The sequence below is a fragment of the Boleophthalmus pectinirostris genome, unplaced genomic scaffold, assembly GCF_026225935.1.
Source record: "Boleophthalmus pectinirostris isolate CB_2022bp ecotype Guang Dong unplaced genomic scaffold, ASM2622593v1 HiC_scaffold_20, whole genome shotgun sequence".
NCBI lineage: Eukaryota > Metazoa > Chordata > Actinopteri > Gobiiformes > Gobiidae > Boleophthalmus > Boleophthalmus pectinirostris.
In genome coordinates this window covers 18215789-18243284 of record NW_026571153.1, presented here as the reverse complement: position 1 = coordinate 18243284, position 27496 = coordinate 18215789, and the positions used below count along the sequence as shown (strand labels likewise).

Sequence of the window (27496 nt, the reverse complement as noted above, 5' to 3'; positions counted from 1 at the left end):
AAAAAAAAAAAAAAAAAAAAAAAAATCCATAGAACTATATCCATGGGCCAACGAGACAACGACCAACAGCGCCCTCTGCTGACAACTAAATAAACTCCTCTTGTGTTTGCGTCATCATTTAGCGCCTGTGTTTTGGTTTAGCCGCTTCTGACATGTGCTGAAATGGGCTTTTCAGGTTTACTACTTTGTTTATTTTCTGTTTAATCTGCTGAACTGGTCTAACTTAATATTAGAATACATTGAGTAAATATGCGATTTCTTTTCATTCAAATCTTGTAGAAAATACGACACATTTAGGCTTTTCTTTCATGGTTAACTTCCCTTTAACTCGCACCTGATGTAACATAATGCCCACATTATTTGACATATCATTTCCAGCGGATTGTAAGACTCTGCCTGAAGGATTTTGGTCCGCTGTCGATGTGTGGATAAGAAAACCTCACGTTGTCAATAAGCGCTTATGTGGAGTCAAGGAGACAGAAAGCCAAAATGTTGACAGAAAATCTTTGGGGACACTTGTCTCTGGCCTTTCAGATGAAGCACTAAACTTTTTGCACAGTGAAAGCTGTCACACAGAGACACACGAGAATGGGGAAGAATGGAGCTACCATGTCAGGACTTTTATTCCTAAAGTGAATTGCTATGGGGCAAAACAGCACAAAGAAGCTATCGTCAAAAGTAAAGGTGAGTTGTGGAAGAAGTACTCTATTTTGTTACTTAAGTAAAAGCCCAGTTGACAAATTAAATTTTCTCCTTTTGCCATGAATCAACCTGGACGACTGAGGGATTTTCCTTACAGATACTAAAGTAAAAGTATCATGAAAAAGTCTACTTAAATAAAACTATTAACCTTTAAAAAAAAATGTATTTAAAGAGTAAAAAGTAAAAGTATTTTGAGCAGAAAGTAGATAGGCCTAACTGCTCTCACATGTAGTGAAGTCAATGTTAAAAGTATCCAGTGTAGTAAGTGTAAATTAACAAAAATTTATACTTAAGCACAATACTTTATTACTTTTACTTTGTTATGTTCTACCACTGGTTACAATTTTCATCTCTTCTTTAGATTTTGGCTTTCCACAAGTGACCTTTCTTCCATTTGAGGAGGAGACGGATGGGCAGGTGTCTTACAAACAGAGCAACATCTATCAGTTCAAACTCACTGGTCAGGACAATGAGAAGTGGTCAGTCCAAATTACATGCTATCATGAAAGAAGACATCTCTTATATACATTATTACTACTACTTTGCAGTTAATGTCATCAATATTCCCTGGGGCTGTGGTGCTAACTGAACGTAGTACTCAATCTGAAGAGCTGTGACTCAAATTAGATTTTAATCTGATCTTAATTTTAACACAATCTGACCAGAGAGAGCTGATTTAGCCTCAGCAACAACAGGTGATCTGATTTGTGTTAGTAAACAAGTCTCTTACTCTCAAGTTACAGTCACAATCTACCTAGCCATCAGTTTTTCAATATGTCATTCACCTTTTTCTTATAACATTGTGTCACCATAGTAATTACTGAACATTCTACCATAAAGACAGGCCTACATGTAGAACACCCCCAGTGTGATGGCACTGCAAAGTATCAATAATGAAGGTCGACTTCTTTTAAACATCTTTGCTCTGATATTTAGGTCTTTGGAGCTCCATGTTTTGTCCCCAGATGAATGGTTTTGTGATGGTGTGGCCTACCCAAAACTGCCCTGGCTAAACTCAGAGCTGCTGCCTAAACTTGTGCGATGGGCAACTAAATCCAAAACCAGTGAATTCAAAAGCACCTTGTCTCTGCTTCCTGTGGAGAAGTATAGTGTTATGTACCAGCAGCTGAAAGACAAGTATAAAGCAATGGTTAAGGTAAGCACATGGTTTAAAGCCGTGTATGTTTTTAGTTTTGCAATATGATAATGATTTTTAAATTTCTTTCAGGTTTGGCCAGAAGTGACTGATCCAGAGAAGTTTGTATATGAAGATGTTGCTATTGCAACATATCTATTGGTGTGTAAATGCTACACACGATTTATATTTTTAATACAAACAAAACTTTCTCAGAGCAAGGCTGTATTCAAAACGGAGATGACCCCAACCTTTTTCAAATCATCTTAATAATAACATTTTGTGTAATGTGATTCCTAAATAATATAAGCAGTAATGTTTCAGTGCACTACGATACAGTCCCCTTGCAAAAGCACGTTTACATTAAACATTGAGATTTTAAGAGATTTTCATTTGGCATTTTCTAGAGATATATTGCCCCAATATTTGGACTTTTTAGCATGTTGGGTTTAAATCTGCAGCACAGGCCAATATTTTGTTTTAGTTAATTTGCCTAAAAAATAAACACAAAACTTTATATTAACACTTTTAATATGAAGAGATAGCTGCACAAATACACTGTTCCCTTATAGGTTTATAGTGAAAAAGTGCATTGGGTGAGTTTGTTGTAAATCATCAAAATCAGCCCAAAAATATCGGCAGAGCTTATCGACCATCGGCTGCTCTACAGTCTAAACATCAAATCGGCCAAAAAACCCCAACAAAAAACATATTGGTGGATCTGTAGCATTTATAAATGTGATAGGTTTGTGCATGTTTTGGTTTGGGGAAGCTAGATCAATCTGTTTTAGTGTGTTAAATGTCTTGGATCCTCTAAATCAATTAGTGTGAGCCATGTGGGCGAGCAGGTGTCACACTGTGGCTGTGATTGAACAGAACAAAAGAGCGTTTACGCTGTGTGCAGGTGCTGTGGTCCGAGGAGAGGACAGAGAAAGACCTCACTGACCCCCAGTCCTTTGTGGACCTGGGCTGCGGAAATGGCCTTCTGGTGCACATACTGGCCAATGAAGGGGTAAGAGGAAGCACATCTTATAAAACGTATAAAACATGATTAACATTTCACACTTAAAACTAACCCCCTGTTTAAAAATGTACTGACATGTTTGACCGACCATGTGAAATAAGTGAAATCATAATTCTATAATATGTATATTTTTGCATCTCATCTAGAGCAGCAAAATTGGGATCATGGGGTTATTGTGTATTAAATTCACTGTACTGTGTTGGTTAATTAGCAAATCAAAAGCAAAGTTTAAAGTGCCTATGACAGGCTACACTACTCATTTGACTAAAAAAAATTTTTTTAACTTTTTCCCCCCAATTTGGCCATTTTTTAGGTTTCAGAATTTGGTTGGAAATAATGATGTCACACTTCCATAACTGTTACCTAGCAACCACTAGGCCAGAACACCTCTGATGTGCACAAAAATGAATATTTGAAAAATATGAGAAAACACCTTCATTTTGTTGGAATAATATTTAAACTATGAGAAAAAATGTGTTTCTTGTGTGTAAATTATGCTTAATTTTTGGATAGAATTCTCCTTAGTGTATTGTCATCATTGTGGAATTCTCTAAAATAAAATTCTACATAACACATTTTTCAACTTTTCTTCACAAATTGCTTCTGGATTGGTGTAAAAATATAGTTTATATTTACAACAGGCTTTATCCCACCAAGTTAAGAGTGCACTATGTAACTTTTTGGTTGGGGGTCTGTCAACTGCTTGTTTCTATGGATATGTTATTGCTCTGCCTGGAATGTTCCAGAATGTGACATTAAATAGCTCCGCATTTCATTTATTCCATAGATTATACAGGTGGTTTTATAGCTCAGAAATACCCGGGAAAAACCTGCAGGGGTCGCCTCTCCACAGATCTGACCTGTAACTTGGTGTGGTTTAGTCTCCTTGAAGATAAAAAGGTTTAATATCATACTGTGAAACATTCCAGAAAAAGCTATTTCTATCTACACGAAGAAAAGCATTTGACAGACCCTCCACCAGTCCAATGCACCTTCAAGTAAAAATTAGAGAATTGTCAAAACCTGTCATACGTATTTTTAAAATTATACAATGAAGCGGCATGCCATCTTGTGTTGCAGCATCCTGGAAAAGGCATCGACGTTCGGAGGAGAAAGATCTGGGACATGTACGGCCCCCAGACTGTGCTAGAGGTGAGCGAGGGCAGAACAAAGGACCCCATTTCAGCACACTCAGGTTTTGAATTAGTGTCATTAGTTACCTCTTCACAAAGCAAGGGAAATCCTCATTGTTTGAACCCACTCACCAAGACTACTTTCACACTCTAAAACTAAGAGGACTGGGGATGTTTAAATGAACATTTCAGCTCATAGACGAGAAATTCACTAAACAAATACTTGGTGCACTGCGGAACTTTTCTGCTGGAGGGTCCGCGATCTACTTGTCACCATTGAGATATTATTCCTCTGCCTGGAATGTTTCATGGCATGGTATTTGTGTTTCTGTTGCTCAAAAATATAATAACTCCTTCTGTGATTAGGGGCGACTCTCCACACATCTTAATTGCAATGTAGCGTAGTGCTGTAACCTGGTTGTGATAGGCTTAATCTATACTGTGTAGCATTCTAGACAAAGCAAGAATATTTCCAATGAGACAAGTAGGTAGCGGACCCTCCACCAAAAAAGTTGTGCAGTCCACCTTTTTTAACCTTAATTTGTTATCGGTTCCAAAGAATCAAATAGTTATAACCTTGTGTTTAACAGGTTCAGTATTATGTTTAAAATGGATGAAACAGTTGAATGAAACAGTTGTTCAAAACACTAAAGCCATCATTATCCTGCATGTTCCCTGTGACTACCTCCTAGGCTGTTTCGCAACATCGGCAACTTTTGTTATATTTTAATATTTGTATAGCTCTTTATTGGGGATTGTTTATTCAAATTGACTTGGGACATAAGAAGAAGCCCAGCACAGGCAGTTGCTAGAAAAAAAACATGGCATTAGAACACATTTTTTTCTAGCTTTCAACATTTTTAAAAAAGTTGCAATGTGTAACTTTTCTGGGGGAGGACCCGTCACCTTGTTCTGCAGTTATTCAAATACAGGTGGCTTTATAGCTCAAAGATACACAGAAAAACATTTATTCTGACTGTGACGGGGTTGCGTCTCCACAGATCTGACCTGTAACTTGGTCTGGTTTAGTCTCCATGAAGATAAAAAGGTTTAATGCCATACTGTGAAATATTCCACACAAAGCAAAGCAATAACAACTCCATGGAGAAAAGCATTTGATGGACCCTCCACCAGAAAAGTTACACTATGCACCTTTAAATTCTAACACTTATAATATTTTTTATTGATGGTTTACAGGTACTAATTGAAAATACAGTATTATGTCTTCAAACCTATAAATCAGAGAAGAGTAGGTCTTTCAGATTTTAAAGCATGATATATTGCTACAGAAAAATATTGTGAAAAACGATAAGACTGAAACTACTTTATGCCACTAAATAATGCAACATAATCCCGGTAAACCATTTTTAAATAAACAGTATTATTAAAATCCATAAGCTGCAACAAATAAATAGCAGAACGTACCACTAATCAGGCATAAAAGGGACTTATTCTACCCTGTACAGCTCAAATTGTATCGTATTACAACAAAAATAACAAAATCTCACCACTATTGCAAAGAAAATGTCAACAGAATAAATGTCAAGCCCCAAAATATGTTGTTCCAGCTATCATATATTGAACAATGAGTCGTGTAAGTAGGGATGTAACAATAACCAAAATATTGTGAAACTGTATCGCCAAAAGTCTCACAGTAATGTCCTGGGCTGTCAGAATATATTGAATTACAAGTGTCTTTCTTTATATTCATTGTTTTGGTGAAGCATGAGCTAAAAAAAAATGAGGAAACTACATAGACCATGATCCTTTGCCTTAGCCTTTTTCAGTGGAGGCTATGAAGAAATAACTGTTATTAAGCACTTTTAAATCTTAATTCTTTGGATTATGACAGTACAAAAGTCTTGTCAAGGAATTTTAGTTAAGAGTAGCATATTGACAATTTTGTTAGCCTCCACAAAATATTGCTATAAATATCACTGAACATATTGTATCGAGAGATATGAATATCATTACACCCCTTACAAATAAACAGCAGAGTGTACAAATAATCAGCCATAAAAGGAACTTATTCAACCCTCTGCATCTGATATCTCACCGTATTACAACAAAAACAACAAAATTTCCCCACTATTACAAAGAAAATTTACCCACGATAAATTTTAAGCCCCAAAATATGTTATTCTCACTATCGTATATTGAACTATGTGGTGATGTAGTAAGTATCGTTACAGGCCTAGAGAATGGTCTAGAATAGAAAGAGATAGCATGCAGCTTTACAGTGGGACAAATTGCTTAACAACGCTGGATTGGGTTAAATTTAGCCTGAATCATGTAAACACACACAATTAGAGAAAACCACAGCAGGAACAGCACTTTCCGGTCTTCCTTTTGGCCTGAGTGGAGCTTTCACAACAAGCTGCTGAATGCTTCCATCTCACATCATCTATTATTGACTGATTTCTGTGGGAGCGGATGTGGCCAGGCAATCTGCAATATCTGGGCTCCTCTGGGCTAAAGTCAAAAACCTTTTAACGGAGCAGTCAGATCTTTAGACGAGAAAACACTTGTAATTTGTTGCTGGCGTGTTTTGTTTTGAGAAGAGACCACAATATTCTCAGTCAATACCAATACCTTCTGTGTGTCAAAGAATCACATTTTTCCTTTTGATTGTTGCAAGTAATGTATAAGTTACAATTTCTGATAATATTTAGAAATTATTGCTCAGTTCATTCAGGTACTGCAGATATTTAGAAGAGAATACACTTGTAATTTGTAGCTGCTGTGTTTTGTATTGAGAAGAGACTACAATATACTCAATAATATGGCCTTCTTTGTGTTAGGAATCAGTTTGTTTTTGTTTTTGTTTGTTCCAAGTAATTTATAAATTTGTTGCAATTTTTTATCACATTTATATTATTGCTCAGTTCAATCAGGTCCTCCAGCCATTGATGGTGTTATCTTCATGTGAAATTAAAAGTACTGTATACTATATAACTTTTCTAGTGGCTTGTCTCTGGAGATGTTTTTGCTTTACCTGGAATTTTTCACAGTGTGGCATAAAATAATATTTAATATATCTTCTTGTAGAGACGCAAGTAAAGCTGCAAGGACCAAGTTACAGGTCAGATCTATGTTAAGGCAAGAAATAGGTCACAGGAAGATGAGAAAATAATCAGTAACATTTGATAAGTCATGTTTTTAAAGGTCTTTAAAATAAATGTTAAAACCCATTTACCTATCATTACCACATGCAACATACTTAAACAGTAATAAATCCTATCTCCAAGAATCCTTAAAATGTCATTTGTTGCCTCTTACTGTCCCTCCTATTGACTGAAAATTGATTTAAAAAAAATCAAGCCTCTTTGCATCCTCCCTGCTCTAAGGACCTCTCATGTGTTGTTTTTTTTTTTTGTACTATTTCAGGAAAAGGCAATTACTCCCAGCGAGTCCTTCTGTAGCAGAAGTAACTCAAATTAAAGTCATTTTAATGGCTTTCCAATTCTGTAAAGCCATTAAAATCACAATACAGACAAATCAAAACATAAATAAACATCACAAAATGAACCTTTCAGTCATACGCACTGTTAAACGGGACCGCTCTGAGCCTAGATTTAAAGGAGCACTGTGGAACTTTTTGATCGGGGGTCCATCACCTTTTTGTTTCTATGAATGTCATTGCTCTGCTTAGAATGTTCCACAATATGACATTAAACAGATCGACTTTATATTTATTAAATTACAGGTGGTTGTATAGCTCAAAAATACCTAAAAAAAAAATAAATAAATAAAATAAAACAGGCATTTTGATTCTGAACAGAGGCGCCTCTCCACAGAACTAACCTATAACTTGTCCTGGTTTGATTTCCATGAAAATAGAAAGGTTTAATACCATACTGTGAAAAATACTAGTCAAAGCAATAAGCATTTGACAGACCCTCCACCAGAAAAGTTACGTAATGCACCTTTAAACTGGATATATAGCTGTAATTTAATTAAATAAAATCAAGCTTCTTTGCATCCTCCCTGTTCTTAGGACCTCTTATGCTTTTTCTTTTTTTCTTTTTTTGTGCTATTTCAGGAAAAGGCAATTACTCCCAGCGAATCCTTCTTATTCCCCTGTACGGACTGGCTGATTGGGAACCACTCGGATGAGCTCACACCATGGATACCAGTCATCGCTGCCAGGCCAGTCATCAACACACAATCTCACTCAGAAAATCGAGGGCCATCTGCTCTTTTCTCATTGGAATTACATTATGGGCTTTGCGAGCATGTGTGAGAGGATGCCCCAATACATGTGTGTCGTTTGAATGTCATGTGTAATTTAGGAGTTGACCACCTGATGGCAACGTTGAGCCTAACACACTAATCTCATTTTGTTTGTGTTTTAGTTAAACAGTTGGTATCACTTTGTTATTGGGTGTTATGATGCAGTACTTAAAATTAGAGCGGTAGAGACTTCTAGAAAGCCCCAATTTATTACTATTGATTTCAGATGATAATTTTAGCTGTCCCATTATATTAAATGTCCTGAATTATGCAACATTGACTCTTGTGAGCTTTAAGCCATGTTAGAATGTTGTTACCGCCTCAAAAACATGCCTGGAGTTATATTTTGTTTCATTCACACATGTTTGAGTACACCTTTATTATCATTCTGTTTACATCTCCAAAGCTCAAAATGCTCTCTTCCACCTTGTGATGTAATGAAGTGGTAGTTCTCAAGTTAACTGCTACCTTTTTACCTATTCCAGGGCTGAAGTTATCCAAATTACACTAGAGAAGGTGTACGGAGTTTAAAAACACAGTGGAGCCCATCCTGTATTACCACATGACATCACAAGGTGGAACAGATTTGTACGATTTGTGTGTGTTAAACATGTGTGAATGAAATGAAACACAATTCCAGATATGTTTGTGATGAGGAAACAACATTATTGGATTATAACCAGTGTTGGGAAGGTTACTTTTAAAATGTATTCCCCTACAGATTACAGATTACAAAGACCCAAAATGTAGTTTGTAACGCAATCCATTAAATTACTTAAGGTGAGTAACATAATCTGAATACTTTGGATTACTTGTATTGTCATGCTTTTTAAAATGACACGAATGTAGCAACCACATCCTGCATATTCTTGTTTGTTCTCTTCAAATTGTCTGTTGAGCCCAAGTCTCCATGAACAGGCAACTGTTTGCTGTAGAGAAGCAAAGACTAGGATTCTTAACATAAGATGTTTTGTCTGCTAAAAGACAATAAAAAGCCCAGTCTTTCCTTAACTGCATTAAAAATTATTTATAAAATTATTTATAGACAAATGATTTTTATATGAGATCACTGCTGCTTTAAATTATGTCCACTCTACTGTTAGGTGTCATATTGTTTAGACCTGGTTTAGGCCTAGTTTAGTCCTGGTTTTAATCCTGGTTTAGTCCTGGTTTTAATCCTGGTTTTAATCCTGGTTTTAATCCTGGTTTAGTCCTGGTTTAATCCTGGTTTTAGTCCTGATTTAGTCTTGGTTTTAGTCCTGGTTTAGCCCAAAATATAAACACAGAAAAATACCGCCCTGTAACTGTAATCCAATTACCACTCATTGAAACAGTAACTGTAACTGAATACAGTTACTCATAATTTGTACTCTGATTACGTAATGCCGGTACATGTAATCCGTTACTTTCAAATACTGATTATAACATAGATATTATAGACCCTTAAAATGTTATTGCACTATAGAATGTCATAAATCTCGCATAAACTGCATATTAAATTAAAAAAAACTAAAATAACAAAAATAACTCCCATTCTAGGTCATCTTACTCCTGCCGCTATTTCGTCCTGCCTTGTTGTTTCTTCGACTTTTATGGAAAATACCAGCGGCGCCAGTGCAAGAAGTCTCAGTACAAGGAATATATCGACTTTATCTCTGAGGTCAGCCAAGTGAGCGGGTTCAGCACAGAGGAGGACTGCCTGAGAATTCCATCCACCAAAAGGGTAAGACTTTATGAGCCCCTCTGCAACGTCTGTGGACCTGGTCATGGCTGATTTAACACACTGATAGCTCACTGTACTGTAGGTCTAAAACTTCACAAAATGGCTGCACACATAAACGTCTACTGAGCATCTATGTTGGACGTGTGGGCAGATATTAAAGGTCTAATTACGCAAAGTTGATTCTTGTGAATTTTTATAATGTTGTTTCCTCATTAGAAATAGACCAGGAGTTGTGTTTTGTCTCATTCACACATGTTTGAGTAATCTTTTATTATTTGTCTGTGTACATCTCCAAAGCTCAAAATGCTCTGTTCCACCTTGCAATGTCATGTTGTTTACAAATTAACGGTTACCTTTTACCTTTAGTTCAGGCACTTTCAGGACTGAAATTATCCAAAAGATTCTAGTGAAGGTGTATGGAGTTTAAAAACACAGTGGAGCACTTTCTGTAGTATCTCATGACATCAAAAGGTGAAACAGGAAAAGGTGGAGTGTTTTCAGTTTGTGAGAAGAATTTTGCCTAAATATGCAGGGTTTGTATGTTAAACATGTGAGAATGAAACAAAACACATCTCCAGGTATGTATTTTATAAGGAAACAACATGCATCACTATGGAAGCCCTGAGAGGCAAGAGAAAAAAAAAAGAGGCAGGTCATTTGGGCTCTGTTTTCAAAGTGTAAAAAAAAATATCTAAAAAAAATTTTTTTTTTTCTAAAAATTTTATTATTATTTTTTTTTCTTGTGTTATTTTTTTTTTCGCTGTTGATGCAGTTGACGAAAAAAAAAACATCACTCAGAGCACTGCCTCTGGTTTTAACTGGACTGAGGTACACCCTGACCCGAACAGACATGAAAGGACCAGGACTGAACCAGGACTGTGGGGAGGGGCCCGGAGGTGCGTCCGTTGTAGACTGTTGGATGATCGCAGCGTCTCTCTCGCTCTCGCTCTCTCTCAAATCCCATCGCAATGAGAACGCGCAAAATGCAAAATGTCCGCTCCCGGGAAACACGGCCGCTCTACGCGTCAGGGCACACCTCAGTCTCGCTAAAACCAGAGGCAGTGTGGCGTTCTGTCTTCCAGCCTGGAGCAGTGATTCCCCACTCTCGCTCTCACAGAATGACAGCGGATCAGTGATGCATCGATCTTACTTCTCATATTACTCATAAAAGAGAACATAAAACATAAAACTCATGAAAAGACTGTATTCATCTTGAATTAGTGAGTTTTGAATTAGTGAATTTTGAACCCTGGCCTCCCATGTCCCAACCCAGAATCTAACGCCATAAGCCAAATCTCCAGCGTGGTACTTATAGGAATACACCAGGGAAACACTTAGGCTCTGTGTGGTGGTTTTTTTTCAACAGCCAAAAAAAAAATTGTAGATTTTTTTTTTTTTTTTTTTTTAAGAAAAAAATAAAAAATTTCTCGAAAAAAATATGTAGATTTTTTTTTTTATTTATTTATCTTTTTTTTTGAGATTTTTTTTTTTTTTTCAAATGACCTGCCTCTTTTTTTTTCTTTCTCTTGCCTCTCAGGGCTTCCGTACATCACACAAATATCAGAAAATAGTGTAAAAAAAAAACAAACTTTAATGCTCTATACAAAAAAATTACACACATTTGTTTTTCATTATCAGTCCAGTTTGTAATGTAAAAGAGGCTGCTTGTTAGTCAGTGTATTAGTCAGGTGGTTTTACAACAACAAAATCTAACAATGAATGAATAATAATGCAATGATAATTAAAATAACTTTTCTCACTTTGGTTTGTATCTGACATTTCCAAAGATGCAGAAATCTTTTTGGTGATGTCATTGCCACATAAGCGCCCACAAGGGGAACTCAGGCACCAAATCTTTAATGTTTTTGAATATCTGAATAGTTGTCTCTGAATCTGTATTACTCTTTAGTTCATTACAGGTCCCATATTACGCAAAAGCTTTGAGCAGTGTTATAATGTTACCTTCTCCAAAACATATTTCAAGTGAAGGCCTCAACTTAAATATGCAGGATTTATGTATTACACATGTGTGAATGAAGCAAAACATGACTCCTGGTATGCTTTTGATGAGGAAACAACATTATACAAGAGATCAGAAAATAGTGCCATATGGGTCCTTTAATTTGTTACCAGATGAATAAACATACCTAATGTTAATTGCAGTAAACATTAGTGAAAAAATGCATAGCACATTCAGATGGCTGATGTCCAAAAGCTTTTTATTCTTAAATAACATTGCAATAAACATACCTAAAGGAAATGAAATACAAGTAAAACACAAATTTCTAAACTGAATTTTTCAACGCGCTGAAGGCCGTGTAGCCCTGAAAAGAGAAAAAACTCTATTAGAGACATATGCACTTTTCATTGATTAAATGGCCTTGTTAATCAACCAGTCTGAATACAAAGTAGACAGCGCTAATGTAAGACATCACAACTAAATGATCATAAACCACGGGTCTGTTTCTCCCTGACGAGCCCAGCTGTGCATCACCGCCTTTTCCACCTGAGCCTCATTTGGAGGCAGACGGAAGTAAATCAAGTCTTTATGGTTCCCAAAAGGCGGTTTGCTTTAATGCTGCTAGCCCTTAAACACTGCCATACACACCAGTGGATAATGAGAGCTAGCAGGTGTTTGCTGAGATCTGAATGCGCGTGATCATTCATTGTTCATTTAAAGGTGCATTGTGTAACTTTTCTTGGGAAAAAGGCTTTTCTCCATGGAGATTTTATTGCTTTGGAATGTTTCACAGTGTTGTATTAAACATTTCTATCTTCATGGAGACCAAACTAGACCAAGTTACAAGTCAGATCTGTGGAGAGGCAACCTTGCTCACTGTCAGAATGCCTGTTTTTGTAGATTTGTTTGAGCTATAAAACCAACTGTAATTGAATAAATGTAAGCTGTTTAATGTCGTATTGTGGAACATACCAGGCAGAGCAGTAGCGTATCCATAGAAACAAACAGGTGATGAAACCTCCACCAGAACAATTACACATTGCACATTTAAGTATTTCTTTGTGCGGTTTTATTGACTGATATGGTTTTATTTCATTGTAGAGTTTGTAGTTTCTTGACTTATTTTACTGCGATTAAAGACTCACATGTTTGTCTACAGGTGTGCCTCGTGGGAAAGTCGAGGAACTACAGCCAATCAGACGAGAGCGAAGCTGAACGGCAAAGAGCGCTCTACATCCAGAGTCGCCAGAACGCCCCTGGGGTCACAGTTCATGGGTCGAACATCGGGAGTGACAAGCACTGTTGCCATGACAACACTTCCTGCGGGACCCCGGGGAGCCAATGGGGAGCCGGGTTTCAGCCGCGAGATAAGGTTGAGAGTGTGAGGAACTGCGCCTCTCTCCCTCGGGACCTGGTTGATGGCGTGGTTCTGCAGGTCGCTCGTGTGCTTCTGGAGATGGAGAAGGGCAGCGGCGAGGGCACAGACGGCGACTGGAACAGAGGAGGTAACGCTACAATGCCACAGACGTAAACAACAACAAAAGTGCCCACACATGAGTGACTGCTAATTAAATCCAGACGCCAGTGAAGCATTATTAATTTAGCTGCATTATTTTGGGCCTATTCAATTAACACTTAGTGGAGGTCTACTTAGGGAATTCTTTGATTAATATTTTTGGGATTAAGGGGAATTTTGTACAGATTATAACAAAAAAGTTTCATGGCAGCAGTATCTCATTTGGTAAAGTCCTACTCTTGACATAAATATCATTGGTAGAGTGGTCAGATCCACTGACCCACACTCCAGCAACTCCAGCTTTCACAGATGAATACTGTGAATGCTCAGTGTCCTTGGGCAAGACACTTCACCTCCTCAAGTGTCGTTGTACACTGGTGTATGAATGTGTGAATGAATAAATTAACTTTATTTTTGGTTGTTCACATTTAAAAAAAATATATAATACATTTTCTATGGGTGAGAGCTTCTTTGAGTGCGTTGAAGGTTGAAAATATTACTCTATATATTATATTACCACTATGGAAGCACTGATCTGATACTGGTATCTGATATCTGCACAGATACTGAAAAACCTGCTGGATCAGCTCTGTTTCCAAATCCCAATTAATCTGATATTCTGGTTGGACATATAAATTGATGCAATAAGACTATTTACTGATCATAATTGGAACAGAAAGTCTCTGAATGTTTGACCTTTTTTTTTATACAAGTTGTTCTGTAGTTACTTGAGATATAAATTGAAACACATCTGGATCAGTTTATTCTTACTGTATTTTCTCTATAAAAGAAATAAAGGCTGTTTTTATTCTCTGCACTGATTCTGGCAGCTCCTTAAAGCTATAGTATCGAAATTAATATCAGAACTGAAAAAAATAGATTGGTACACTCCTGCTCTGCCACTGGGCACTCACACAGTTTCTCCACAATATTCAAGCACTATTTGTTTTTTTGTAATCTCAAATGGCCACTGAAAGTTAGAAGGAGAGAAAGAAAGTAGTGAGTCATTTTCAACAATAACTACTTTTTTTTTTATCAAGAAATATAATAATAATATCTTTCCTCTTTTTCCAAACACAAAAGCGATGATTCACCACAGAGCCTTAAATATCTCCAGGTTGCCGGTACCACTGTCAGCCTGAACCTTTTGTCTCGTCCTCCCTCCATCACCTCATCTCTCCCCTCCTCTTCCTCCTCCTCCTCTTCCTCCTACAGCATCAGTCACTCAGTAGGGCCCTCCTGACACTAAGCACTGCTACTTTGAACTCGAGTTTCACCCATTCGCCTGCCACTTCCTGCACCAGTGGAGCAGTCCAAAAAGATCCCTAGTCTCCTGTCATTGGCCTCCCACGCTTCACCTTTGTCAGAACACCCCCCTCACAACTCCCTGATCCTCCCCTCCCAAGCCCCCCGCCACCTCCCACCACACACGCACACGCACACGTACACGCACGCACACGCACACACACGCACACACACGCACACAAACACACAAAATGAGGAGATAAGGAGCTGACAACTACTCCGCTACCATATAAGGAGCAAGATTATTTTTTACGGACAAAATGGCAACACCAATAGAAACACCAGGATCATGTACAGCGGATTGATATGAACATTATAAGACCAAAATGACGTATTAAAATAAAGAGCCAACACCATGAAGCCTCACTGAAATGATCGTGTTGTAGTCTAAATAAATACAGTCTACGGTTGTAGCCATATCTCTCCCTCCCCCCACACTCACTATTCCTCTTTCTCTAGACTGTATAAAAATGTATATGCTAAACCTTCTATAGCCACTCGCTGTGCTACCAAGCTAGTTCGATGCTAATTGAAGTCTGCCTGCGATAGATGTAATTGGACGCGTTATGCATTTGGCTTAGTTTGCTAACTTTTACTCTGTGACTAGATGTTATTTTGAAACTTCTCTTTGAGAAAACTTTAACTTTAACTATCGAAAGCTGTTAATCCGGATGTTGATGTTAAGCTGTTAAGGATGTTGACAGTGATGAGGAAGCCCCCACCCACACGGGAACGCCCATTTGTGTCCTGGATGGTATTGAAATTATGAGGCTCACTGCAGCAGTTACAGAGAGAGGCGATCATTTTTCAATGTAAAGTCAACTGAAGCTAGAGTCGATGGAGCCGGATGCGCCTCCATTAGGGCTGCGTATCATTAAGAAGTTGCGATACATACCTTGATACATAGGCCGCGATACAATACATATCTCGATACAGTGCACTTTTGATTCTATGCGATATATTTCAAATCAATTCGACACGGTTCAATAAAAATAGGCTAAATCATGGCTGTGATACTAAAAGTCTTAAAGTCACTTGTTGTGCAAAGTTCATATGAAACACAAACATTGTAATCATCACAACGGTGAATATGTCAAATCTGTTGAATAAATAAGTTTGCTTCCTCTAAACAAGCAACAAAACTACAAAATAATGGAGTAAAATATACCAAAAAATACTCTTGGTGATATATCGATACAGCAGCCCACGATATCGATACTGTATCATCACATTAGGCGATACAATATATCAATATTTCAATAATTTTGCGCACCCCTAGCCCCTATGTTTACTTCATGTTTGGAATGCAATGGCGAGCTGGTTAGCTTTGTCCATTTATATACAGTCTATGATACCTACATTAAATCATATGCCTCCCACGCTTCACCTTTGTCAGAACGCAAACCTCCCTCCCCTCCTCCCCTTTCAAACCCCCAGCCTCGCACGCACACACACACGCACGCAAACATACACACACACGCACACACACACACAATGAGAGGAGATAAGGAGCTGACAACTACTATGATTAAAACACAACCTGCTCCAGTGTCTCTGCTGAAATTAGGGGTACAGGATGTGACAAAGAGAAAGAAAGAGGGGGTTATAAAGACTGTAACTTAGTATAGAGATGACAGGATGAATAATGCACCAGCCGCTATGATTTATGCATGAGTGTGCGCTTGTATAGAGGTATTCTGACCAGTTATGCTTGTTAGAACAAAGGCTAAACCGAGGCTACACCAACTGGATCTAGAGAGCTTCGGATCTCTTCAGAAAGACTCAGAGATTTCTAGGCCTGTCACGATAATTACTATATCAACTTATCGTTCAAGATATGAAAGCTGGGACAAATCATCGTGGTCAGTATTCATCGTGTGCATATTTTTTTTGTATCACTGGAACATTTGTCGTCAATTTTTGGCTTCATGATAAGATGAGCCACAGAAGGTTGAATTGATGACTTAGACTTGGACTTAGATGAACTTTATTGATCCACAAGGAAAATTATTTGGACACAGTAGCTCCCACATCACAATATATTATAACAAAGAGCAAAGAAATATAAATAGTAATAATAAATTCTAAATAAGTAGCAAAAATATCAAGAGACTGGTGTCAAATAAGTCATAATTATATAAATGTATTCGTACAAGTAAAAATAAAGCAAAATAGAAATAAGTAATAAAAATATCTCAGCCTCTTTCACTTATGACTCATTACAGATGCAAACTAAATTAAAGAACTAAAGTGTTTCATTCTGCTATTCATTTATCAGCAGCTCATGATTTTGATCAGTATTGTAGATTTAGAATAATTTTGTGCTTTAAATCTGCTCTTAGGTTAATTTGCCCATAGCATACATTAGTTTCAGTATTATCATTTATCATTTATATTTTCTTCAGCAATATATCGAACCTCAAAATTTGCAATCGTGACAGGCTTAGAGATTTCCCTTCTTTCCATTTTACATTTGTCTTCATACAGCCCAAGATAATGTTTGTTTTATATTTCTGGAAATATCTTCTGCAGATGGTGCTGGAAAAGCTGCTCAGACCTTCTTACCCATAATTATACACACAAAAAAACTGCACGCACACTCATTTTCCTAATACAGACTCAAGTTGACACCAGTGTTAACCGTTTTCCACAGATAGCGTTCTCATTTTTGACGCTTTCTATATCGGCGCAATAAAGTAAAAATATGACTCATTTTCATTTCAAAGAGGGGCACACGCGAGGCTGCCTACAGTAGCTTTGAGTTACTTATTCATGTAGACCCCACTGCTGGCTGAGTTCATAGAGTTATGTAACAGCACTGAGCTCCCCTGTCTCTCTGTAGGGACATTCATGTGACATGCATAGGGTGGTCAAAAAATATCGAAAACCAGACACTAACGATACTAAAACTAGCATCGAAACTATAGATACTCATTTCAGCAGGTCTCGATAGTCCTGTCACGATAACAATTTTGATGTCTTTCGATATATTGATGAAGAATATAGACAGATAAATAGTGATACTGAAACTAATTTATGCCACTGACACAATAACCCTCAAGTAGAATTATCCCCAAAAATCTACAATATTGTTAAATCATAAGTTGCTACAGTCAATAGCAGACTGAAATACTTTAGTATTTAGTTTGCATCTATAACGAGTCATTTAGTGAACCTTTTACACCTTAAATCTTATTGTACATCCAAATAACAACCAAAAATTCTCACTAGTGCAAAAAAAATATACAAATGATAAATACTGACCCAAAAAATATTGTTCCAGCTTACATATATTGAAGGATAAGTGGATATGGTAATTATCATGACAGACTTTGGTATCGATACTAAAAAATCACATTCATAAGACAGAAATGAACCTTTCCTGAATAGTTTTAGAGTGATCTGGAGCTGTATCAGAACAAGTATAAGTGCAAATAATAGAGCAGTATACGCCCATGGATCACTATGGAACCTACTTGAACGACTGGGGGATTACACAGATAGAAGACTGCATGGAAATACAGAAGGAAGTACTATTATAAGTAATATTATTTATTATGTTGAAAATCACATTCTGTTGTCTAAACAGAGTATTGTTTTATTATTTTAGTATTGGAATCTGTATCGAGTATCTATTAAGACTTCCTTCAAATCGAAATAGTTTGAAATGTAAGCATTGCGACAACACTAGCATTTTACAGAGCAGAACTACTTTATAGACATTTTTACTCATTCTTCCTCAACATTTCGATGTTTTTAAGACAAAAGCATGAAGAAATACAGAGATTTTAGTCAGTCAATGAAGTATAAATTTAAAAATACAATACTTAAGTACAAATTTTAGGTAGGTCTCTGTACTTTACTTTAGTATATTTTACAGTGGATACTTTTTACTTTTAGTTTACTACATTTGAGAACATGTATCTATACTTTCTACTCTGCTACATTTTAGATTTGGACTAAAAAGTAAAAAGTACTGTTAAATGGCTGAGCTTTTTTAGCACATTTAATACCAACTTTGAACAAAGTTCAAAGTAAGAAATCACTTAAAATCAGCTAAATAAAAATCACTACATTCTTTTCTTTAATTGTTCTAAAAATTTCTGCAAAATACTTTTACTTAGTAGATTTTTTCATGTAATACTTTTACTTTTACTTGAGTAACTTTTCGCCCCTGTATCTGTACTTATACTTAAGTAACAGAATTGGGATATAGAATAGAGAGATGTCACTAGCCCAGTTTGTCCCATAGTCCCTGCTTCTGCCCTAGTCACACTTTTAAAACACTCACAAGCACTTGCACGCACAATTACACCTCATTCATAATGCAGAACTGGAACTATTTTGTTACCCTGTCCCATCAAGTGACCCAGACTTTTGCTCATTTGAAGAGGCAACTGTAGTTCAGATATTAGTGGGTACAGTAGAAAAAGATTCTGTAGGATACATTTTATAACTTTTCAATAATTTTCTCTGTGGAGATGTTATTGCTTTGCCTGGAGTGTTTCACAATATGGTATTAAACCGTTCTATCTTCATGGAGACCAAGCCAGACCAAGTTACAGGTCAGATCTGTGGAGAGGTGACCCCAGTCACAGTCAGAACACCTGTTTTTCTAGTTATGTTTGGGCTATAAAACTATAAAATGTAATAAATGTAAGGCAGAGCTGTTTGATGTCATACTGTGGAACATTCTAAGCAGAACAATGACATCTCAGAAACAAGCAGGTAACAGATCCTCCACCAGAAATGTTACACAATGCACCTTTAAAGCTTCAAAATGTTTTAGATGTAACATAAACATGCACTCCTACTCATTTTAACAGCATCCAGCAATACATAACACTTTTGGTTTATTGCCAGTTTGTTATAGTCACAGGAAACCTACAGTGAGGAGCTTTTTTAGGTTTCCTATTTCATATTCGGCTTGAGAAATAAAAAAAAATGAATGTAAACCGAAACAAAATGTGTAATATTTGAAATGTTTTTGTTAAAATTTGAGAAATATTAAATAATTACTGAGCATATGCATTACTAACTATTATTAAGAGGAAGATACATACCTTTTTAGGTCTTTAGCTATTATCTATAATCTATATAATAAATAATAATTATCTATAACATAAGTAGATCATTATTTTACATTTTGTTCATTTTAAAGTAATACTGGTCTAAAATGATTATGGGTCCATTTACTTCATGCTTAAAATGGCAGAAGCCCCATCTCTTCATTGTGGCATTTTTTTCAAATACTTATTTTTATTGTTGAAAACCATGTATGACCCAGAATCTGAACTTTTGGACTAATCATCAAGTAAATACAGAGCAGTGGGTGGAGATAGGGGGTAGGTGAAATCAGCAATTTTCTGAACACCCGACCATGAATACAGGACAACACAGGGTTACTCAAACATACATAAATCAATTGCTCAAACATACATAAATCAATCAAAATTCAACTCTGAGTAAGTTAATGATGAGAGAATATCATTATAACATGGTTTATAAGCCCTATTTTACACAAAATTGATTCTTGTGGGATTTAAGCCATGTTCTGTTTGAGAGAAGAACTCCACCTAAAGCAGGGTTTGTGTGTTAAACATTAGCGTCAAACGTCAAACATTTCACGTATGTTTTTGATGAGGAAACAACATTATAACATAAAGGTAATATGAACCCTTTAACACTCAGAAAAGTTGATTTAAGTCTTTAAAATTTATTTTTGTCCCATTTTGCTTAATTGGTCAATGCAGAAATGTTTTTCTTTTTCCCCTCTTCCTTAAATGACCGCTGTGACATTTAACGTTGCTTTCTCTGGATCTTAAATAAGTGTGACTGTATTTGAATCCTTGGCATTAATAACCGCTAGTGCAGGGCTTGTTCTGTCAATACGACCTGCTCCCATTAATCCCCATTAACTTTCCCCGCAGTAAAGGCCAGCCCTAAACGCTGTATTGATATTATATTAGGGCTTGGATCTTCCTGGCGTCAGAACAGGACTGCCCAGTGCCCACATTCACACTACATGTTGGCATTGTAAGTGTCTGTAAATGTGGGAGTGTGATGCAAACTTGAAAAGCTAACTAAGCAATTTGTCCAGCTATATTTAGGATCAGTTTGGGTGGACAATATGTTTTGACAAGCTGACGTGAATCTCTTGTAGAAAATAAATGAGTATATGGAAGAGGTCCACCCATGGGTCTAGACTGACAAACATTTAAAATCAAATGTTCCTTAACCATAAAAATTAAAATTGAAGGGCCTGTATTCCTCTATTTTCTGATCTGTTATAATGTTGTTACCTCATCAAAAACATACCTGGAGTTTTGTTTCATTCACACATGTTTAACACACAAACTCTACATATTTAGGATGAGCTCTTCTATAAAACACAAAACACACTTATAGGGGCGACTTTGCTGAGTTTCATATTAGCAAAATAAAAACACCAGGATCTCGTAGAAAGGGTTAATACAAGCATTTTAAGACCAAAATGACGAGGCTCACTGCAGCAGTTATAGAGATGGGGCGAAACTTTTTCAATGTAAAGTCAATTAGAAACAGAGTTGATGGAGCCAGAAGCACCCCCCATGCTCACTTCTTGTTTTGAACGTGGTGGTTAGTGGGTTAGCTATGTGTTTTACTTGACTTTAGGGCTGCACAAAATATCCCAATCAATTAGAATTAGCATTTGGCAGAGTTATGAAATTGCAAAGGCTTAAATTAAATATCCTCTGCCAAGAATAAAATAATCCTGTCTTATCTTGTTGTACCTGTAGTCAGACCTCTACAAATATGTTCCAAAATGCAGAGGATTCTTTTATTAGTTTGTCAGTTCATATTTCAGATGAACTGACTCAAATGTTAAGGCTCCCAATTTAAAATTTTCACTTTGAACAAAATTATCTTTAGTATTGCAAACTCGAATCAAATCTCATAATAATAGATGGATCACTTTAAAGGGAGCATATTGTGTTATCTGTTATAATGTTGTTTCCTCATCAGAAACAGTGTTTTGTTTCATTCACATGTTTAACTCCAGATATTTAGGCTGAGATTTTCTCTTGAACAGAAAACACTTTGCTCCACCTTGTGATGTCATGTGGTTGTACAGGAAGTGCTCCACTGTGTTTTTAAACTCCATACACTTTCATTAGAATCAATTGAATGATTTCAGCCCTAGAATTGCTGATCTCTACTGAACTAAAGGTGAAAGGTAGCTGTTAACTTGAAAAGTACTGCTTCATGACATCACAAGGTGGAACAAAGCATTTTTGAGCTTTGGAGATGTAGACAGAGTAATAATAAAGGGTTACTCAAACATGTGTGAATGAAACAAAACACAACTCCAGGAGGTAACAGCATTACAACCCGACTTAAAGCTCACGAGAGTCAGTTTTGCGTAATACAGACCTTTAGTAACAAAATAACTCCCTGTGTATTTATTGTGATGGCAGCTTCAGATTTTTCCATCTGTTTTGCTTCAGAATGAATTAAATGATCAGTATTAGAAGTCTTGCTGTCTCTCGACCATGTCCAATACATCAGTACAGACGTGAGGAGGAGACTCGTTCATACAACCCAAAGGTCAGCCATGATTGAATTCTCATGTGGAGGTAAAAAGGCCAGAAAAGGCTGAAATTGAACCCAAATCACTCCATCAATACGTTGCATTGCTCCAAACATCACAGGATCCCAGTTTTGTCCCTTTCTTGATGTGTGGTATCTAAAATTATTGTCCCACTTGGGGAGAGAAGACAGTGACTCATGGTCTCAGAAGAGGATCCGAGATGCTGCACGCTGGTGGCTCTGACAGCTTGTTGGAGAAGCTTTAATTGAGCACAGTTCACGACCCCCTGACTGGCTCTGTGAAATTGTAACTTGGACGCTATCTAGGTCTGAAATGTTCTAACTATAACTGTCATGTGGGTAAAGTCGAAGAAGCCCAAAAACTGTCATTGTAAGCAAGAGCAGAGCAGAAGTTTTAATATTTATTCTCAATAACAAATAACATGTAGCAATATCATGTCATATAATAAAGTAAGGATAGGCTAGCTGCCACGTTCCAAACAGGAAGAACATGGGGGTGCTTCTGGCTCCACCATCTGTTTCCAATTCAAATTTATTTATATGAAAAATTGTCACCCCTCTCTCTGTAACTGCTGCTGTGAGTCTCGTCATTTCGGTCTTAAAATGTCTGGATTTACCCACTCTACATAATCATGGTTGGGGTTTTTTTGGCTATTCATAATATGGACCTGGCTTCAAATTTGCCCCTTTAACCGTTGGCCTCGATGACCTTCATTTGACTGGAGCCCAATGCTACGGGTTACATCACACTCCCTTAGTCCACTTCTTTAAAAGAGAACTTTTATATTGTCCAAGAAACATTCAACTTTTCTCATAATGTCTACATAACAGTATGGAGCAGTGGGGCTATCTTTTTTATTGGTGCTTGGAATGTTCCGCAGTATGGCATTAAACTGTTAAAAATTACCTCTTCATGACATCACAAGGTGGAACAGAGCATTTTGAGTTTTGGAGATGAAGACAGACTAATAAAGTGTTACTCAAACATGTGTGAATGAAACAAAACACATTTCCAGGTATATTTTTGATGAGGTAACAAGATTATAACATGGCTAAAAGCTTGACAAGAATCTATTTTGTCTAATATAAGCCCTTGCTTATATGCAAATGCTTATTTGTTTCCAGGCAAAGCAGTAAGATCTCCATGAATATAATCCACTATTGTCTCCAGAACAGTTCTATAGTGCTCCCTGAAATAATATAACTGAAAGACAAGTAAAAAGTACAGGTGCAAAATTACAGTTCAAAACGTTAGAGACGTATTCAGATACTACCTATAGCTGTTATCATGTCTCCCGTATCAACTCTAACCTTACTCAGTGTGTTTAATATCCTGATGAATTTTGCATTGAATGACCCGTGGCGGCCCTTTGTGACTCTGTTCTTATCTTTCATCGTCTGTGGTTTCTCTCATCAGGCAGCCTCTCTGTGGGCGAAGTGGCCTCTCTCCTGGAACAAGAAACTCTGCAAAGACTCAAGAAAGAGTGTGGAGGTCTACAGACCCTGCTCAAAAACAACCACCAAGTCTTCAGAGGTAAACTGTGCTCTGGCTATGCCCAAATGTACCCCAAAATCCGATTATTATGTGATTTCCTGACCTTTAAGATTAGTTAAAGGGTTCATATTACGCTATATTCTGATCTCTGTTATAATGTTGTTTCCTCATCTTAAACTTGCCTGGAGTTGTGTTTTGTTTCACTCACACATGTTTAACACTCAAGCCTTGCATATTTAAGCCGAGTACTTCTCTCACACCTGTTCCTCCTTATGATGTCTTGTGGTGATAGAGGACGTGCTCCACTGTGTTTTTGAACTCCATATGCCTTCACTAGAATCATTTGGATAATTTCAACCCTGGAATTGCCAATCTCTACTGAACTAATGGTAAAATGTAGGAGTTAACTTGAAAACTACCCCTTCATGACAACACAAGGTGTAACAGAGCATTTTGAGCTTTGGAGATGCAGACAGACTAATAATAAAGGAGTACTCAAACATGTGTGAATGAAACTAAACAAAAAATGTTTAAGCAGTAACAACATTATAACATGACTTAACTTCCTAAGAGTCTATTTTGCGTAATATAGGACCTTTTAAAAGACATGCAAACCACAAAATCTGACGTGAGTAATCGAAGGGTCCATGATCAGCAAGAAATTAGATGATTTTGCTGTTTACATGTAATTTTAATAGCCTTGTAATTCCAAAAATCTCTTCATAATCAGATTTTGAGTACGCATGTAACCGCAGCCAATGTCCTCAATTCAATCTCTTCAATACCAGATGGAGTACTGGAAAAGTAGTTAACCATGGAAAACAAAATGAAGGACACACATTTACAAACAGCTTTTTTAAATTCGTTGTTGGTGTCAGTTCCAGAAATTTGGCACATTTTGTAGTGTGTATGTAATGTATGTGATGTGAAATAAATATGGTTGCTAAGTAACTGTATTTAACAAGTACACAATGCTTAGTCAAAGGCAGTATCAATATGCAGGACAATACAGTGGAAAAGACGAGTTGGTTACACTTTATAATAACTACACTTTTAATAGCCTTAATAAAACAAGAACAAAAATTTAAAGGGCCCATATTATTAAATTAAGCAAAACACAACTCCAGGTATGTTTTGATGAGGAAACAATATTAACATGGATCAGAAAATAGCATAATATGAGCCCTTTAAAAGCACTTATAGTTTATAGAGTGATGTTGGCATCTTAAATGATGTTCACTGCTCATAAAATGACCTCATTCAAGTCAATAAATGACCATGTGAAAATAACAGCACACAATCTAGAAGTATTTCTAATTTGTTTCTAATTAAATGAAGATGTGTTTTTTTAATGAGCTGTACTCTCCAAAACCAAGCACAATAAATCTCATCCCAAACCACATTCTAAGAAAAACTAAGAAAAGGTTACATCATGGAGGTGGTAGGGCATTCAAATGTGAGTAAATATTGCGTTATACTTCCTTTGCATCATTCCTATGTACATTTTTACACATATACTAACTACCCCTTAAAGGTGCTTTATGTAACTTTGGTTGGGGTCCGTCACCTGCTTGTTTTTATGGATATTTCATTGCTCTGCCTGGAATGTTCCTCAGTATGACATTAAACAGCTTTACATTACATTTATTCATTTACATGTGGTTTTACTACTCAAATAAATAAATAAATAAATAAAACAGGCATTCTGACTGTGAACAGGGTTGCCTCTCAGATCTGACTTAACAGTAGTCTGGTTTGGTCTCCATGAAGGTAAAAAGGTCTAATGCCATACTGTGAGACATCCCAGACAAAGCAATAACATCTCTATGGAGAAAAGCATTTGAGGGATCTTCCACCAGAAATGTTACACAATGCACCTTTAATGAAGATCCAAGAAATAAGCAAGTATTTGGGTTTGAACAAATTAACCATGTGCTCTGTTTTTCAGTGGAAGGTGGGTGGGTGCACATACGAGACTGGCGCGACATGAAGCCTGCCACGAACGTTAAGAGGAAGCCCGTTGCCCCCGGCGCCCTGAAAACTCGCCTGTGCTGGTTCCACACACACCACCCTCAAGGCTGCCCCCTACAGCTCGAACAGTGCGCCTTTGCCCATGGACCTAGTGACCTCCGGCCTTCCTCAGGACTCCCGAAGAAACGAAAGGGCGAAAATTGTTGACTACACTTTCCAACATTTAATTGCTAATATTTTTTACAATCTTTAAAGGTCTTCCACCTGCTTGTCTCCATGGAAATGTTATTGCTTTGTCTAGAATGTTCCATAGTATAGATTAAACCTATTTGTCACAAGAACGACAAGCAGGTTACAGCACTACACTGCATTACAGTTCAGATCTGTGGAGAGTCACCCATATTTACAGAAGGAATTAATGTATTTTTGGGTAATAGAAATACCCGTAATGAATAAATGCTGAATGGATATGTTTAATGTCATACCACGGAATATTCCAGGTAAAGCAATAACATATCCATGGAAACAAGTAGGTAGCGAACCCTCCATCAGAGAAGTTGCTGAGGTGTCTTCACTTGAAAAATAAGCTCCTAATTTTAATTTTTTTTAGTTTACTGCTGTATTGCTACTCTCAAACATCAAAAGAACAAACACTGATCTAAATTTAAATAAAAAAATATACAAAATAATGCCCCTCCCACCAGAAAAGTTACACAGTGCACCTTTAAAGAGCTCATATTACACTATTTTTTGATCTGTTACAATGGTATTTCCAAATCAAACACATACCTGGAGTTTTGTTTTATTGCAATCCTTCATTTTGTAACACACATATTCTTCATATTTAGGCTGAGTCCTTCTCACAAACAGTAAACACTCTGTTCCTCCTTGTGATGTCATGTGGTAATACAGGAAGTGCTCCATTGTGTTTTTAAACTCCATACACCTTCACTAGAATCATTTGGATAATTTCAGCCCTGAAATTGCCAGTCTCTACTGAAAAAAACCTGTTAACTTGAAAACTACTGCTTCATGACATCACAAGGTGGAACAGAGCATTTTGAGCTTTGGAAATGTCAACAGAGTAATAATACAGGATTACTCAAATGAGACTGAAACAAAACACAATTCCAGATATGTTTTTGAGGAGGCAACAACATTACAACATGACTAAAAACTCACTCGAGTCAATTTAGCAAAATATAGGACCTTTAAAGAAGATAGCTCTTTTTATCATTTTGAATCCCTGAAAGCCAAATTGTGAGCACAAACGTTCCGTAGGCGGTGGGTGACCTCTGAGTGGCTTTGAGGTTCACAGAGGAGACAGTGGGTGAAAACGTTTGAACAAAATAAATGTTAAGGCCATGAATTATTTGTTGGAGGAGAGGAGGCTAGCGCTGTGTTCTGTGGCCTCTGGACTGATGCATGCCACCGCTGGGCTTCTCTGAAATAGACTGTTGTCACCCTGTGTCTCAAATGTCAGGTGCTTCGGGCCAGCAGAGGAGCATCATGGGAGATTTGTTTGTTTATCAAGAGGAAAATATTCACACTGTTGATGCAATAAAGGAGACGTCTTTCAGCTTTGAATCACAAAAGACTCTCATGAATACAGGGAGGACCGCTCTGTGTCTGTTCTAAATATCACAGGGCTTCTGAGGAAATCATTGATGCAATGGACTCGAATTAAAACAAATCTTCATATTCTAAAA

At 37.0% G+C, this 27496-nt stretch overlaps 1 protein-coding gene across 1 annotated transcript; it reads left to right on the top strand.

Annotated features, from left to right (window-relative positions):
- The first annotated feature begins 132 nt into the window (after positions 1–132).
- Positions 133–27496, top strand: trmt44 (tRNA methyltransferase 44 homolog). The gene is made up of 11 exons (XM_055156421.1): positions 133–684; positions 1064–1181; positions 1639–1858; positions 1931–1999; positions 2742–2849; positions 3942–4013; positions 8037–8143; positions 9767–9950; positions 13070–13415; positions 23739–23855; positions 25765–27496. Exons 1-11 carry the CDS (start codon positions 348–350, stop codon positions 25992–25994), a joined length of 1908 nt encoding a protein of 635 aa, XP_055012396.1. The 5' UTR covers positions 133–347; the 3' UTR covers positions 25995–27496.

Excerpts from the sequence above, each read along its gene's own strand:
- trmt44 (XM_055156421.1), top strand. The coding sequence starts at position 348 with ATGCCCACATTATTTGACATATCATTTCCAGCGGATTGTAAGACTCTG. Across the intron at positions 4,014-8,036 it reads GCCCCCAGACTGTGCTAGAG|GAAAAGGCAATTACTCCCAG; the intron begins GTGAGCGAGGGC and ends GTGCTATTTCAG. Across the intron at positions 8,144-9,766 it reads ATACCAGTCATCGCTGCCAG|GTCATCTTACTCCTGCCGCT; the intron begins GCCAGTCATCAA and ends CTCCCATTCTAG.